A 15,197-nucleotide genomic window follows, 5' to 3' on the forward strand; every position below is an offset into this window, starting at 1 on the left:
TTTGTATAATTGTCAAGGTCAAAGGGCTGGGAGTTCCACGCTGCAGAGACACAGAACCAACCTGAGAGGAACAAACAGCAAGAAACAAAGCAAGATATCACAAACTCTATGTGATATAGAAAAGATCCTGCAGCTGACACGTCTAAGCATTAGTGAAATATGATTTTCTCAACATATAAAGATATACATATACATATACTCAACAGATGGCGATACAGAGCAAGGTGGCAGAGGTGAGACATTGTTAGGAAAAGTCTTAATAAACCAGTTTGTCAGGCTTCCACATCAGTCTGTGACTTGTGTGCATTATGTCTCTGACGTGTTGAGCCAAGTTCATTTGCATCTTTGCACATAAATAAATAATACACAGGGAATTATTTAAAAGCCGTTGTTGTTGCTGAAGTGTGACTGGTGTTGAGCTGTGATGTTTCGTGTTTCATGTGCACTCTTTGTTCCCTACTCTAAAATCTTCCAGACTGTTTTGCTGGGCCCCGGAGACACGTACGCTGGCACAGAGGACAAAGTCCTGACACTGAGAAACTAGGCTGCAAGCTGTGATTGTATCTTTGGAACAAATGAACAAAGACAATGTTACTGACCAGCTTTGCATTTTCCAGACACTTTGGTCAGCCTTTCCTTCTCACAGTAGTGTCCTGGAGGACAAGGCAGGCAGCTGTCCAGACTCTGGGTCATGGGCTCTGGGTTGTAATATCCACGTGGACAGGGAAACTGGGTGGCATGCTTAGTTCCTACACATGTAATGCAATTAGATATAAACAAGTGCCATGTGTGCAACTTCTTGTTGTTAAAGCTGGAGACAATAGCTTACTGAAGCTGAAACCAGCTTTCAGTTCAACACGAAGCTCACACTCTGTTCTTTTCAGACTAAGCTGAACTTTCACTAATCATTCATTCTAATAAAGAATCATAACCATGACCACAGTTTTGGGGTGATTGTACCGTCAGGGCAGTAGAATCCAGGTGGACAGGGAAACTTGGTAAAATTGGCGGTCCTTTCTGGACAGTAGTATCCAGCAGGGCAGCGGGAACACACTGACTGGCCTGTGAGGTTGTTGTAAGTTCCAGCAGGGCAGGGCAATGGGCTAGCACTACCCTCAGGGCAGTAATGAGCAGTTGGGCAAAGCCCTCCTTTTGCGCCTGGAGAGGAAAAACCAATTAGATGTGGAAATTTACTGAAATTATGGCTGCTAAGCCCTTAATGTGATAAATCTCGTGATAACGCATGATTAATTCAGTAATTGCTCATTCAACAAAACACCCTCACACGTTCTGGTTTCCTGTATTTATCAGCATCTGTTTCTCTTCTCTCTAAAGCCTATTCATAACATTTATATTCACACATTATACATTAGCTCTGCTTTACATGAGTTTTAATTCATGTAAGAAATTACATTAATTAATTATTGCTGGGTTGACATGGAATTGTGTAAGTTGAATGAAGAAAACCTGTGCTTGTTGTGTCTCCCCCTGGACAGTAGAATCCAGTCTGACAGGGACCAGATGGACGAGTGAGACCTGCAGTGCCACAGAACTGACCCGCTGGACATGGACTACAGCCAGAGGTGTCCACCAGATGAAGACTGCAATCATACAAATGTAAACACAAATGCACATAAACATTTACAGGTCCATGGTATAATAATGTGTGTAATATTTTGACCAACACACCTAGTAGAGTAGGTCCCTGGTGGACAAGGCATAGGCAGACTGGTGCCCTCGGGACAGTAACTTCCCTTCGGGCATGCTCCTCCTACTCCTGTGCTGAAGTTGCCATCGGGGTTCTGAAAGTTCACGCCTGGAGATGTTGCACATTTTGGTCACATTTTAGCTGTGAAAGTCAGTTTAACAGCACAAAGGCACTGAACATGCTGTATAATAGATTAGGTGTACCAGCTATGCAGTAGTAACCGGCCTGACAAGGCCCAGAGGGTTCAAACAGGCCCCAATCCTCACAATAGAAGCCTGTAATTGAAGCAGAGAAAAGAAAACTTCACTGCAGTGGTAATAATTAGAAGTATTTATTAAATCACGTTATAAATTACTCCTTGTTTGGTTAATTAAATGTGGTAAGTCATTCTGCCATTATCTCTTAATTATAGCAATTAGCTTTAAAAACCCCAGTACATAAATGACAAGTTAATATATTAAAATCTAACCACTGTATCCCCAGATTCCCAGTATCATTCAGGCAGTTAAAAAAAAGCATGTTACAATACTCTCACCTGCTGGACAAAGGAGGCACTGCTCCACTTGACTGAGACCAAACTGAGGACTGTATGTACCAGGTGGGCAGGGTAGTATACCTTCAACACCACCACCAAGACAATAGTGTCCTGCTGGGCACGGCTGGACACCTTCTCCAGATAGACAGTATGTTCCTGAGGGGCAGTCTTCGCACATTTCTGCCCCTTTAACCGAAACAGAATCATTTAATATTGAAGTGACATCTGCATTTAAAATTACATATATGATTAATTTGCGTTTAATTATATTCTTATACCTGTTGTGTTTGAGTAAGTCCCATCAGGGCAGAGAAGAGGAGATGCTGCGCCCATTGGACAATAATGTCCAAGTGGACAAATGTCACCTGTCACACCATCAGAGGGCGCTGAAACCACTGCCCCTCCAGAACAATAATATCCTATAAATCAGAAGATGCAAAAGTTTAGTGACTTCTCAAACACTGGAGAGCATTTCATCCAATCAGTTTCTGTTTTTCTGCTTATTTTAGTAATAAACAGACATTATCTATTGGTGTAGAGTAAGGCAATGACAAATATACACAGATCACATCAGGCACTGCTGGCACTTCATTACCTATATCACAAATTCCAGAAGGCTGGCTGAGTCCAGTACTGTTACAGTAGAGTCCTGGGGGGCAGGGTAAACAAGAGGACCAGGTTTGGGCTCCCACTGTGTTACTCCAGGTTCCCACAGGACATGGGTGCTGCTGTGGGTACTTGGTTCCTTGTGGACAGATGTAGCCTGCAGGACAGACACCGCCAGACGCCACAGCCACCTGTGAAAGTGATGGGGTGATGATAAGGTGACTGAGAGCAATTAATCGGCAACAATTTTTTAAATAGTCCTTAATGATAGTAAATATCTTTGGGTTTTTTACTGTTGAGCCAAAGAAGCAGTTTGAAGAAATTAGCTTTGGAATACAAAGAAGTTTGATCACTCTGACTGTTCTAGTCAGAAGTTTAAAAGTTAAAGCTGTGGGCTGTTCGAGTTGGAAGCTGTCATTAATTTCCTACGCACTATCAGCAGCCTATCCAAAAAGCACTTGGGTTATTTATTTAACTAATGCAATTCAAACTAAACAGGCCTTTAGATTCATATTCATATCAAATTAAAATAGCAGTCAAAGTGTGTGGAAAATGAATAGCTGCCATCATATCAACTGCACGACACTAAAGCAGACACGTTCAACTTAAAAAGCAGGACATTTCCACCTCTTTAATTGCCTTCTGTTTTTCCTTTTCTGTCCTCCTTCCCCCGCTCATATACTGCACCATGCTGACAAATTGCTTCACTTGAGCAAAAGTGAATTATAAGCATAGCTCATCAACAAGCCCGTAGAAAACAAAATGTCGAATGTTTCGCCATGTGAAACTCTTCGGAAATCGATGTGGTAAATATAAAGACATTTGAGACCAGTGTCCGAAAATGTGAGACCGTAAAGCAATAAAAGCATGAATGCATACATAACAATAAATATATGATATAATATTTCAGTACCTGTAAAATAAGGAAACTGTCATTCTTAATGTTTTCACAAATACAGCTACTGTCCCAAAAACAAATAACTCATTCTGAGATGAGCCCCTACTTAAAATGCCTTTATAGAATTACACTTTTCTTTTAATCTCAAACAAAAAAAAAAGCATCAGATCCTTTTCAAATAAGATGATATTACCACATAGTAAATAAAGTTATTATTCATTAAATCTTACTGGTGAGGCAGTGGAAGCTCCAGAGGTGCAGTAGTGTCCTGGGTCACAGAGACCCTGAGGTTCAGAAAGACCACTTCTGCCACAGAACAAGCCTGCGTCACATGACCGGCAATGCTGCACAGCATCACCACCAGGCTGGTCAGAGTAAGAGCCCTGAATAATCACATGGAATCATTTTTAATAGGGTAGGATTTATGGGAGGTAATTCAAAATCATGAAGACAGAGTGAAGAAGTAAAATGTGCAGCGAACACTGACACTCTACAATGACACACCCACAATTTCACACCACATGAGAACATAAAGGTACTCACTGAAGGACATGGGTGAGCAACAGAGGATCTTAGAGGACAGTAGTGTCCTGTGGGACACAGAGGTGGCTGGGACAAGCCTGTGTGGTTACACAATCTGCCTCCCTGACACTCCAAACATGACTGTGCACCTCGACGCTGCCGAGCACAGACAAAAGAAATAACCCTCAATATACCATCAGCCTATCATCTAATCATAAAAAAATACAGGCTCAGTGTAGCAGCACTTGGCATGTATCCTACCGGCTGAAAATAACCAAGAGGACATGGTTCTGCCCTGGCTGCCCCTTTCGAAGTGTAATGCCCTTCCTCTGCTTCATTCTGAACAGGTGACGCTGAGCCACCAGTGCAGTAAAAACCAGGAAAACAAGGAGCTGATGGTGACGTGTTGTTGGAACCTGCACAATAAAAACTGACAGGGAGAGAAACACACTGGCTCATGGAATAGCGGCTTCAGCTGTACATAGTCCTCCAAAACAAATCGATAGGATTACCCTGGCGGACAGCTAGTACACTCCTCAGGTCTGCTGAGGCCAGTGCTGTTGCTGAAAGTGCCAGAAGGACAGGGAAGAGGAGAGGGCGAGGCTAAAGGACAGTAACTTCCTGCCGGACACAGACCTCCAGTTGGTCCATCGAGAGGAGTCTGGCAATAAGAGTGAAGAGAGGCCAAAAACTTACTGCAGCATAATGAAATCCTACAACATAAAGTTGTATGTTATGTGTTGTATTTGTATTTGTTGATCCAAAAAAGTAAAGAAAATTATTGGTAAAACCCTGAATAAATACTGAATAAATGACTGTAATAACATTTGCATACAGCAGACTTAGCTCCCTCTCTGCAGTAGAAACGCTCTCTGCAGGTTCCAGAGGGCTCTGAAAGTCCCACTCCAGTGCAATACTGGCCTCCGCCACAAGGGGTGCATTCAGACCTATCACTGAGAGCAGAGCGAGAACTGTAGGTTCCTTCAGGACAAGGTTCGGGAGCAGAAGTGCCGTCTGGACAGTAAAACCCCTGAACGGAGGCCCAGAGGGGAAAAAAAGAGCCATTTGTGCCTCTGGTGTATTTTACATAAACAGATGCAAGCACACTTAAAAACTGTCTCACCCATACAGCAAAGCAGTTTTTCAAAAGTCTGGATATTCTTACTTGTGGACATACTGAAGGAGTGTGAGTTCCTGGGCTGCTGCAGTAATGCCTGGATGGACACAAAATACATGCCTCTCCACTGTGACCAAGTGTGTTGTTTCTGTATTTGCCAGCTTGGCAGGGGTAGGTGAAGGGGTAACCGGTCCCAGCGGGGCAATAGTGGCCATCAGGACACTCCTCTGTCTTAATATAGGACAACATAATAGTGGTTATGTTACTTGCTTTGAACATGCAGTCTTCATCTACAATCACTATTAGAAAGAAACTTGTGAACAGTATTAACAAACTGACTATAATTGTTCATCGTAATGCTGTCTTTCTGATCATAAAGGGTCTTACAGGTCTGGTAATAGGCTGCTCCTTAGGTTGTTGGGAGTAACAATACTTGCCCTCAGGACACTGGATACACTCACTGGCATCACGCAGGCCAGGAAATTCACTGTAGGTGCCATTGGGGCAAGGAATGGGATTGGGATCCTGTGAGTGAAGACTAAATGTAGTTTAAGAGGTCAAATGTGTCCAAATATTAAAACATAAATACATCACTTTAATTTTTTTTTTTAAAGTCTCTCCTGTATTTATCAGTCTGTGACTCACAATGCCTCCTCCGGGGCAGAAGAAACCTCGAGGACAGAGGGTGGCTGATCGCTGGGGGTCTCTGGCCAAACCCTGAGAGCAGAGAAAACCTGGAGGGCACACCATGACACTTAGCATGGCTTCCTCACTAGTGGTCTCATTACTGCAGTAGTGGCCCTGCAGGCATGGAGAACACTCTGCAGAGCCCTCATCCTACACACAAGAGAACGTGAAGAAAGAAAGCTGAAGTTAAAGATATCAACCAGTATGGGGGAGGGATACAGCAAAATAGAGATTGAAAACGCAAAGGAGAGGGGGATCTAATTTGGAAGATGCTGGAAAAACACTGACACTGCTTCAATATTGCGAGCAAAATATTGATTTATGAAAGAAATTGACTTCAAAAACTCCTCTACCTGACATTTACTGATATATGTTACTAAGTGAGCAATGCAAGACGATATCATGTGGGTGGGAAATCTAAAAATAGGACAATCAAAACAGCTACTGAAGGATGAGAATACAAAGGCTTTAGTTTCCAGTGGTTCTGTCAGGGGTCCAGTCACATTGGATGTTTTATAGTTAAGATCTTACAGAGTAGCTGCCAGCTCCACACACTCTGGGGCTGACAGTGGCTGAGTGGGGACAAAAATAGCCAGCAGGGCAAGAAGAGCAGTCCTCGAGCCTCCGACCTCCTTTCAGACGGCGAAATGTAGAGCTGGAGATACAGGGCAGTACACTAAATCACACTCATTAAACCAGCTTAATGCTAACAAAAATCCATATCGTCATCATTCTCACATTTTTCTTTATGACTGACACACAATCATTGCTTACGGTGGGCAAGGTGAAGGTTTGGAGGTGCCCTGCTGACAGAACGAGCCCTCGGGACATATCAAGCAGTCATCTCTGCGTCTGTTACCCATTTGGATGCTGTAGGTGCCCTCAGGGCAAGGAAACTGGGTGCCATATGCAGTCCCTGGTGATGCAATATCGACATGATTATATCCACACGAATGACTCATGAATACAGCTCGGGTAGAGCAAAACAAATCTCATTCTACGAAATTAATTTCACATGGAAACCTGTTTTTATCTCTAAGAGCATGCAGTGCTCATAAAGGATAAAGAATGTTAGATTTTTTAACAACACACACACACACACACACATGTGTGTGTGTACATACATATATATGCATATATATGTATGTATATATATACAGTATATATATATATATATATCACATATTCGTGTTTACCTTCAGGACAGTAGTGTCCAGAGCTGCATCGGCCTGATGGAGCTCCTGAACCAGCCAAACAGTACCAGCCCTGTGGACATGGCTGGCATTCACTTTCAGCCTCCAATCCACTGTGACCACTCCACGTACCCACAGGACATTTGTACTGGGTGGGGAACATAGTTCCAGCAGGACAATAATGTCCTGGAAAGCAGAGAAGTGGGGGTCTCTGGATAGCTCCAGTCCCTGACAAATAAGAATTAACACAGACAAGTAGATTAAGGTGACACTAATATATGACAACGTTATTAAACAAATATCAACATGTGACAAAACTTGCATTTTCTTTTGCTTCGTCTTCTTTTTTCTTTTTTTTTAGTAATCACTCTTGTGGATTTTAGTTGTTTAAATGCGACATCTTTTAAAAAGAAGCAGTTAAAACATTTACTGTAAAGTGAATGTCATTTATTCAGGCTGATTAGCAAAGTATCGCAGTTGTGTAGTCATAATCACAATGCATTTAAAGTCTGGAAAAACAGAAAATGAATATAATGTCTCATATCACAAATATATACACACAGTTCACACAGTATAGTAATACAGTAGTATATATAATTGAGCTTTGTAGGAAAACCTGACCTGAATTCATATCTTCAGATACTATGAAATATCAAGTACTTTTAAAGGTTATCTGAACATCTATATGAAATGTCACCTCGAAGACAGGCATATCTTGCTGGACACTGCTGACACTGTGAGCGGTCAGTTAGGTCAGTGCGATTGCTCAGTGTCCCCGGTGGGCAAGCATTGGATGGTGCATTTGGTTTTGAAGACCCAGGAGGACACACAAACCTGTCAAGATCCGGACAAATTGATCAAAGTCATACAGTAACAATGTCAAGGTTGGTTGAAAAGGAGCAACATAAAAATTAATGTCTCAGTGGCTAAATGCAAAAGTTACAGGGCTCCTTTATGTCAGATTTACAGTACTGGAAACATAAGTATACAATAGCACTAAATCATGTTTAATAAAAAAAGAACAAAACAACAACTTTTTTTTAATCTTGAGATTGCAACCTACCCTTGCATGCAGTCTACATCAGGGGCTCTCAGGGCTACCTGTGTGCAGGCCTTTCCTGCATAGCAATCTCTGCAATCAGCCACCTCATCCTGACCCTCTAAAGGGTTGAAGGAGCCCGGTGGACAGGGCACTGGGTCACTTGTCCCCACAGGACAGTAGAAGGCAGCAGGGCATTTGAGACAGTCTTTCACACCTGGGGGGAAATCTTACTGTTATGGCAAAGATACTACAGGATTAAGGCAAACAGTAAATCTGCTCCATAAATTCCTATGCTGTACTCACTGCTTGTGCACATAGTTAGGTTTCTCTTCACAGTCACCCATCATTTTTCTATACTGGGCTCACTGCTACAGCTTGCCATCGGCAGTTGTTTTTATGTTACTAAATTAGATGTTTTTCTATTTGCCCTCTCGGTGTCCATCTGTTGCACTAAACAACACCTATATTTTTATATAATCACTGGGATTTGCTGTAAAAGAGCACTATAATATCATATTAGGCCGGGGGTTTTGTGAAGGAGTATAAATTCATTTCAAAAGAAAATATTTAGCTTGACTTACTAAATATAAAACAGAGCTTTGTGTCTACTATAGTGTATATATAAATCAGTAATAATAATAATAATAATAGCATATTTAAACTCACTTATTGCCCCTTGATGAGGGGTGAAGGTGCCTGGAGGACATATAACTTCTTCCAAAGTACCAGCAGGGCAGTATCTACCCCGAGCACAGGGCAAACCAGGACTTGATGACCCTGTTTACAGATACGCACACACACTCTAAAATCTATATTTCATCTTATTTCTTCAGCTATGGAAATAGTTAACTTTCTGGGACACATCTTAGTATTTTTGTCAAGTGAAGTCAGTTTGTTAATGCTGAGACTTACCTGCAGGACAGAAGCGTCCTTCCCTACATCTCTTGCATCCTGCCCTACTTGTCTGACCCAGTTGTTCCCCCGCTGTGCCAGCAGGGCAAGGTGACCCCTGCGGGGTGGCAGTGCCCTCTTCACAGTAATAGCCTTGTGGGCACAGGAACTGGGAGGTGGGTCTCTGTGAGGTACCTTCCAGACAGTAAAACCCTGGAGAAAAAGTATTTAGATACAATGCTATAAATAACACTCTTCATAGAAGAACATTTTAAGAGGATATCATATAGTCATACAGTCCAGATAAACTATTACAACTGCTTTCCAAGGTTTAGATATGTTATAGATATGATGAGATATACTCTTCTGCACATATATAGTTTTTGCACATGGACAAACGATTTTACCACTTAGCCAGATGCTTTACCACCATTCCTTTACCTGCAGGACAGATTGTGCAGTCTCTCAGTCTCTGCAGGCCTTCTTTAGGGCCGTAAGTACCTGCAGGACAGGGTATAGCTACCCCTCCCACACAGTAATGACCTGCGGGGGTAAAACACAGGTACATTTGACATTTCTTTGGTAAGTAAAGGAAATTATAAGATAAATGATAACATGCAGCACTTAACACCAACCTAATGGACAGACCAAACAACCAAACTCTTCTCTCGCATCTTTGTATGTTCCTGGTCGACAGGTGATGGACTGACTGGATCTGTGGACCGGCTGGCTCCAGCGGGGGGTTATAGCTCCACCACACAGTATGGATGCATTATTACAGCTGCTGCAGTAAGCCTGTCCAGGTGTAGAAGACCAACCAGGAGGACAGGGAAGTGGCTGTGACATTCCACTATCTGGACAGTAACTTCCTAAGAAACAAAGAAAAAAAGTGTTTTTTACATTTTTATGAGAACTTTTTAGTTGTAAATAAAGCTAGTTATATCAAAGTTCTTTAAATGTTTGGGAGCAGAAAATTTATGTTTATTGTCTTTTATACCTGCTGGACACTGCAGACACTGGATCGTACACATAGTAGAATAAAAGCCCGGAGGACAGTCGTTACACACGGTGTGATCTGGATTGGGCTCCTTGCCAGGTCCACACTATAGGACATGTTGACAAAAGAGAAGAAAAAAAAAGAATATATATTAAATTGTTTCAACTTTTGCCTCAAATGCACAGAATGTTGGAGGATTTAACTTCTTATCCACTATTATTAGGTCTGACCCTATAAGGGAAACCCGAGGTGCAGACAGAATCCACAGGACAGCTCAGACACTGCAGGACCCCCTCTGGTGAATGCTGTCCTGGGGGGCATAAGTAAAGAATCCCAATGGTTGGATCACATGAGAAGCCTGCAGGACACAGCTTACAATCCACTCGTTCCTCTGAACTGATGAGATCTGGAAAACAAGGCTGCGACATAAAGAAATGAGCAATAAGAGCACACACGATGACAACAAAACAGCTTTGTAACTAATTATTAATTCTTGCATCGCTCTGCAGTCACTTGTCTTCACTTTGGCTCTTCTATGGGCTCTGCTATGACAAGTCATCATACTGTAGTTGAAAACTGCAATTTCTCTTAATTTGAAAATAAAGCATGAAGCCAGAAGTGCTTTTGTTGTTTTGTTTTGCATTAACATGTCTTACCTTGCAGTCAGTGATACTGCTCTTCCCTGTGTACATGTTGAATGTTCCTGCTGGGCATCTCTGCGGTGCAGACAAATTGCCAGAGCAGCTATAAAACAAAAATAAGGTAATTTATTATCCATTTTATAGAAAACTCTCTTACTAATAGCAAATTTCACTGTTTTTGTCTTTTATTTCTTATCTACATGCTGCTCAAATGAGCCAGCATTGCCTTTTTTTATACTAGCATTGCATCTATTTATGAGAATATAGTGAAAGAATACAGATCTAACAGTTCAAAAATGGTTGATGACTCACAAATGACCAGAGGGACAGTCTAAGCAAAGCTGGTGGGAGAAGTATTTTCCTCCTGGACACTGATCCACATCTGTTTCCTCACTGAGGGGGAAGTCTGCACTCCCTTCAGGCGTTACATAAATTATTGTTAGAACAATAGATAGAACATGCTTGTGTAGTCAGTGTGGTTTTGGTAGTTACTTAGTTTAATTTGTCAATATTTAAAAAGGAGTTGCTTACCTGAAGAAACTCCAGACTCTGTCCGCAGCAAAAAGATAGCCAAAGCTAAAAAGCAGCGCAGGTGCATTATTTCCCATGAACACATTATTGCTGAATCACTGAGAAGTTGGTAACAACTAAGTTAACGTTAAAGACTTAATGGAGTTAGTCTCCCAGAGTGATCGTTTAAAGACTTGAAAGTGAGAGGCCCCCAGCCACTAAAAGTGAAACGTGCATGAAATCTGATTCCCAGGTGGTTGCTTTAGCTGACAATAGTGTGCAGTAATGTTCGGTAACTATATCTGCTTCTTTCAATAATGCATGACGCGTTGAAGTTCAACTAGATGGTGTCTCTGCTGGTGGATCATTTAAATTATTTATGTTGCTCTTGTAAGTCATTAAGACTTAATAAAGAAGAAACTGTTTTTTTAAGGTATTAAAAATGAGATTAAATCAATTCCATTGCCAAACATTAAACGTTTCATCACATAAGACCAATTATATTTTCACCGGGTAAACATTTTAGGATAAATTATTTAATTACAGTGTAAACAGAAATTCAAATACAGCCTCTGTGGGTGCGGTGAGGACTAGTGAATCTGCAACCATACATCTTTTTAAAGAAAGGTATCAAATGCATAAATAAAAATTGTCTGCATCTAAATATAATAGTGTGTATATTGTCATGTTCCTTATTTTTGCACCTGCACTTTGCAGGATGTCAGGTGCAATAAATGGAAAGTTGTGAATATTTTTAAACAGCAACGTAATCTTTGAGTTACCACTTCCTGTACCCTTACTCAAGCGTTGGAACATGTTTGTGGGTACTTAAGTGTGTTTGTGCAGGTGCATGCATCACCAGCCTACAGAGCACAACAGATCCAGTTTCATCTTTTGAGGCAGGAGAAAATTAGAAAAACAGAAAACAGCAATGATGAGCTCAATCTGTTTCACTTTACTCTTTTTTTGGATGACACGAGGTAAAGTTTATATGATGTTTGTTATTGCCCTAGGCTTTAGATATTTCAAACACATTTATTTAGACAAATGCAGGCTATTTGAGGTAACATTTTTCGTGCAATGTAGATAAAATATCGTCTCTTCACAGATTGTGTAAGCTGTATTTACATGAAGACACCCGTTGATTTAGTGACTGTGGAGTTGGGCGACTCCGTTACATTAAACTGCACTTACAATTGCTCCAGTGGATTCGTTCATGGCTACTGGAGTAAAGCGTTCGACATCTCTGGCTGTCACACGATGTTTAGAGAAGGCAGCTTTTGCACAGTGTTTCTTTGTCTCACCAATGTGTCCATGGGAGATCTGAAAAAGAACTACACTTGCTACACAGAAGATAAAGAGGATCCTCAGCTTCAACAAAAAACAGAGCGTCTCTTTTTGCTTCAGCTTCGAGGTAGATAAACTTTAGTTTATGCAAATATGGGCAGCTGCTCTTTAGGACAGCTGGCAATAAAGAAGTAAGCAAATTGGATTTCACTTTAATTTTTCCTTTTTTTTCAGCTCAGAGAAGTCTTCCAAGCACAGATGCTCCAAAAAATGACAACAAAAATGGTAAGAAGCTGTGATTTGAAGAGATGCAAAATTTTCCATAGCTGTAGCTGAACATTTTTGAGCATGACTTTTATTTAATATATTGCATTCTTCATTCCTCAGTATCTTTTCCTGCCAAGCCAAATTCACCTGGAGGTGAGATGGGACTCTGAAACAGGGATATTATGAAAACTTTCAAAGAAAATCATCGTTAATACTTATTAACATCTGTATGGAGAAGGGAGAAGTAAATGTTTGCCTTTCGATCCAGTTCAGTCTAAGTTAATACTGTTGTTTCCATGTTAACAGGAGAATTTACTGGAATTAAGGTTTTGGCAACAGTTTCCGTAGCCGTAGCCCTGGTTCTTGCAGCATTGGCTCTATACCTGTGTTTTAATCGGAACAGACAGAACTGGAACGGTAAAGGTGATCACAAGATACTACACTGTGAACATACACCAGCTTTAAAAAGTTCTGAATGATAAAATATACACAACTGTGTCCGTATAACTATTTAACATTATATCAATAATATCTCATATTCCAGAGGAGCCTGTTGTGTCCAAATTGGAGTGAGTAAAATTTAAGAACTTCTCTTTATTTAAATCTGTGTTCAAATACCTTTAAATGTTAGACTTGCAATATTCTTTATTGGACCTTTTGCTATTTGTTTTCCTTTTCAGCTCACCACAATCACCACATGTAGCCCAGCTACAGATAAAGGGTAAACAGTTTTAAATATCAAATGTAAAAGCGACAAATAAGAGCTTCAAAATATTTGTTCCTTCTATTATTCATACCAGTCCTATTTCTCAGGGTCAACACAAAGTGAAAGGGTGACTTTGAGGATTCCTCCACCAGGTAAGACAATCTCAACACTTTTCATTTGAATGACACCATATCATCATCTACCGTATAGAAAGAAAGACAAGAACTAATGAAACAAATGCTTTCTCTGACCCAGATAATGAGAGTGATACTGAAGTTCCTTATGCTGACATTATGATCACCGTCCGTGGTGTCAGCACACCAGAACTCACTCAGGTTGGCTACCTGATAGCCGGAGACCAAAAAGAGGTGAGAGACAAAGTAGTAAACATGTTTGTTACTTGTGTTTCACTGAGCTCAGACTCAAAACTTTATTTCCCATGCTCTATTACCAGCTATTTGCATGATTCTGAATTGCTAAATTGCCGAATATAAAAGCAATGAGATTCATTTTATATCAGACAAGTCACGTGTTCATCTCACTTGTTCAAAAAGTTTCTTTTACCAATTTCATATGTGAGGAATGCTATGAATAAAGCTATAAGCAAAAAGAGAATACTTTTTAAGGTTTTTTGGTGGTGTTTTTTTTATTCACGTGTAATTGTAAGGCATGTGTGCAAAGCAATTTTTTGAGTGGTTACCTACTTTTAAGTGGTTACTTTCTATAGATGTGCTTTGATAATTTAGAAAAAAAAACCCAGAAAAGCCTACAACCAGTATTTCTATTACCAGGGTTATTTTATCTAACTGAAGGTTAACTAAAAACTAAAAGTGGGTGTGAAAAAACTTTAATCAACTCAAATAAAAACACAAACTTGAAAAATTAATAAACTAAAATAAAAAAATATAGAGAGGAAGTTTTAGTATTTGTTAGTTTGGTAAAAAAAAAAAAAAAAAAAAAAAAAAATGTTACCACAGTTTATCTGATGAGGTTTTGATTACTAAAACTTTGAATGTCTACCAGACTGAGTCAAGTTTTTTTTTTTTTTTTTTTTAAAGTTCTGTTTTTATTGTAATACCTGTGCTGATTTCCATTAATCTTGCTTCTGGTATATGACCAACATAAACGTATATTTTAAAAAGTCTAAAACTAAACTTAAATTAAAATTTAAAAAAAATAAAAGCTAGTAAAAAATGCGAAAGTATAAAAACTCTGTTTATAGCACGAACACATTAGGGGTCTTTTTTTTCCTTCTTCCCCTCCAGCGGTGGGGAGATAACCCGAGGTGTCACCTGCAGGCCTCTCGTTCAGCTGACAGACTGCATGTTCCCCAGGTCAGAGAGGTCAGCCGGAAGATGAGCACCAACTCTGAGTATGCAGTCATCACCTACGCCTGACTTCGACTGCTGCTGCAGAGGAATGTGAAGAAAAAATAGAGATATGGTTTTTTATGTATATATGGTTTTGAAGGATGTATTTGTTTTCCATTTATGCTTTTTTATTCTATTGTTCGCGTGGTGTATCTGTATTGAGCATTTATATTCAATAAAGCTGTAAATTCTTGACTTTCATGTCATTTGACCCTTCGTG

The 15,197-nt window shown here is 40.3% G+C and overlaps 1 protein-coding gene across 2 annotated transcripts; it reads left to right on the forward strand.

Annotated features, from left to right (window-relative positions):
• The first annotated feature begins 12,189 nt into the window (after window positions 1-12,189).
• Window positions 12,190-15,172, forward strand: LOC116328203. Of its 2 annotated transcripts, none has more exons than XM_031749931.2 (10): window positions 12,190-12,327; window positions 12,456-12,761; window positions 12,869-12,919; window positions 13,022-13,054; window positions 13,208-13,324; window positions 13,446-13,470; window positions 13,582-13,622; window positions 13,715-13,759; window positions 13,863-13,975; window positions 14,873-15,172. In XM_031749931.2, the coding sequence occupies exons 1-10, from the start codon at window positions 12,279-12,281 to the stop codon at window positions 15,002-15,004; spliced, it is 912 nt and encodes a 303-aa protein (XP_031605791.1). In that variant the 5' UTR covers window positions 12,190-12,278; the 3' UTR covers window positions 15,005-15,172. The 2 variants fall into 2 exon arrangements, with proteins under 2 accessions (XP_031605791.1, XP_039454138.1); XM_039598204.1 differs by having other exon boundaries at window positions 13,208-13,318.
• Window positions 15,173-15,197: the final 25 nt, after the last annotated feature.

The sequence above is a fragment of the Oreochromis aureus genome, linkage group 14, assembly GCF_013358895.1.
Source record: "Oreochromis aureus strain Israel breed Guangdong linkage group 14, ZZ_aureus, whole genome shotgun sequence".
Classification (NCBI taxonomy): Eukaryota; Metazoa; Chordata; class Actinopteri; order Cichliformes; family Cichlidae; genus Oreochromis; species Oreochromis aureus.

Bases quoted from the DNA above. Each gene is read 5' to 3' on its own strand.
- LOC116328203 (XM_031749931.2), top strand. From the start codon at position 12,279: ATGATGAGCTCAATCTGTTTCACTTTACTCTTTTTTTGGATGACACGA. The intron at 13,325-13,445 runs GTGATCACAAGA...CTCATATTCCAG, and splicing joins ACAGAACTGGAACGGTAAAG to AGGAGCCTGTTGTGTCCAAA. The intron at 13,976-14,872 runs GTGAGAGACAAA...CTTCCCCTCCAG, and splicing joins TAGCCGGAGACCAAAAAGAG to CGGTGGGGAGATAACCCGAG.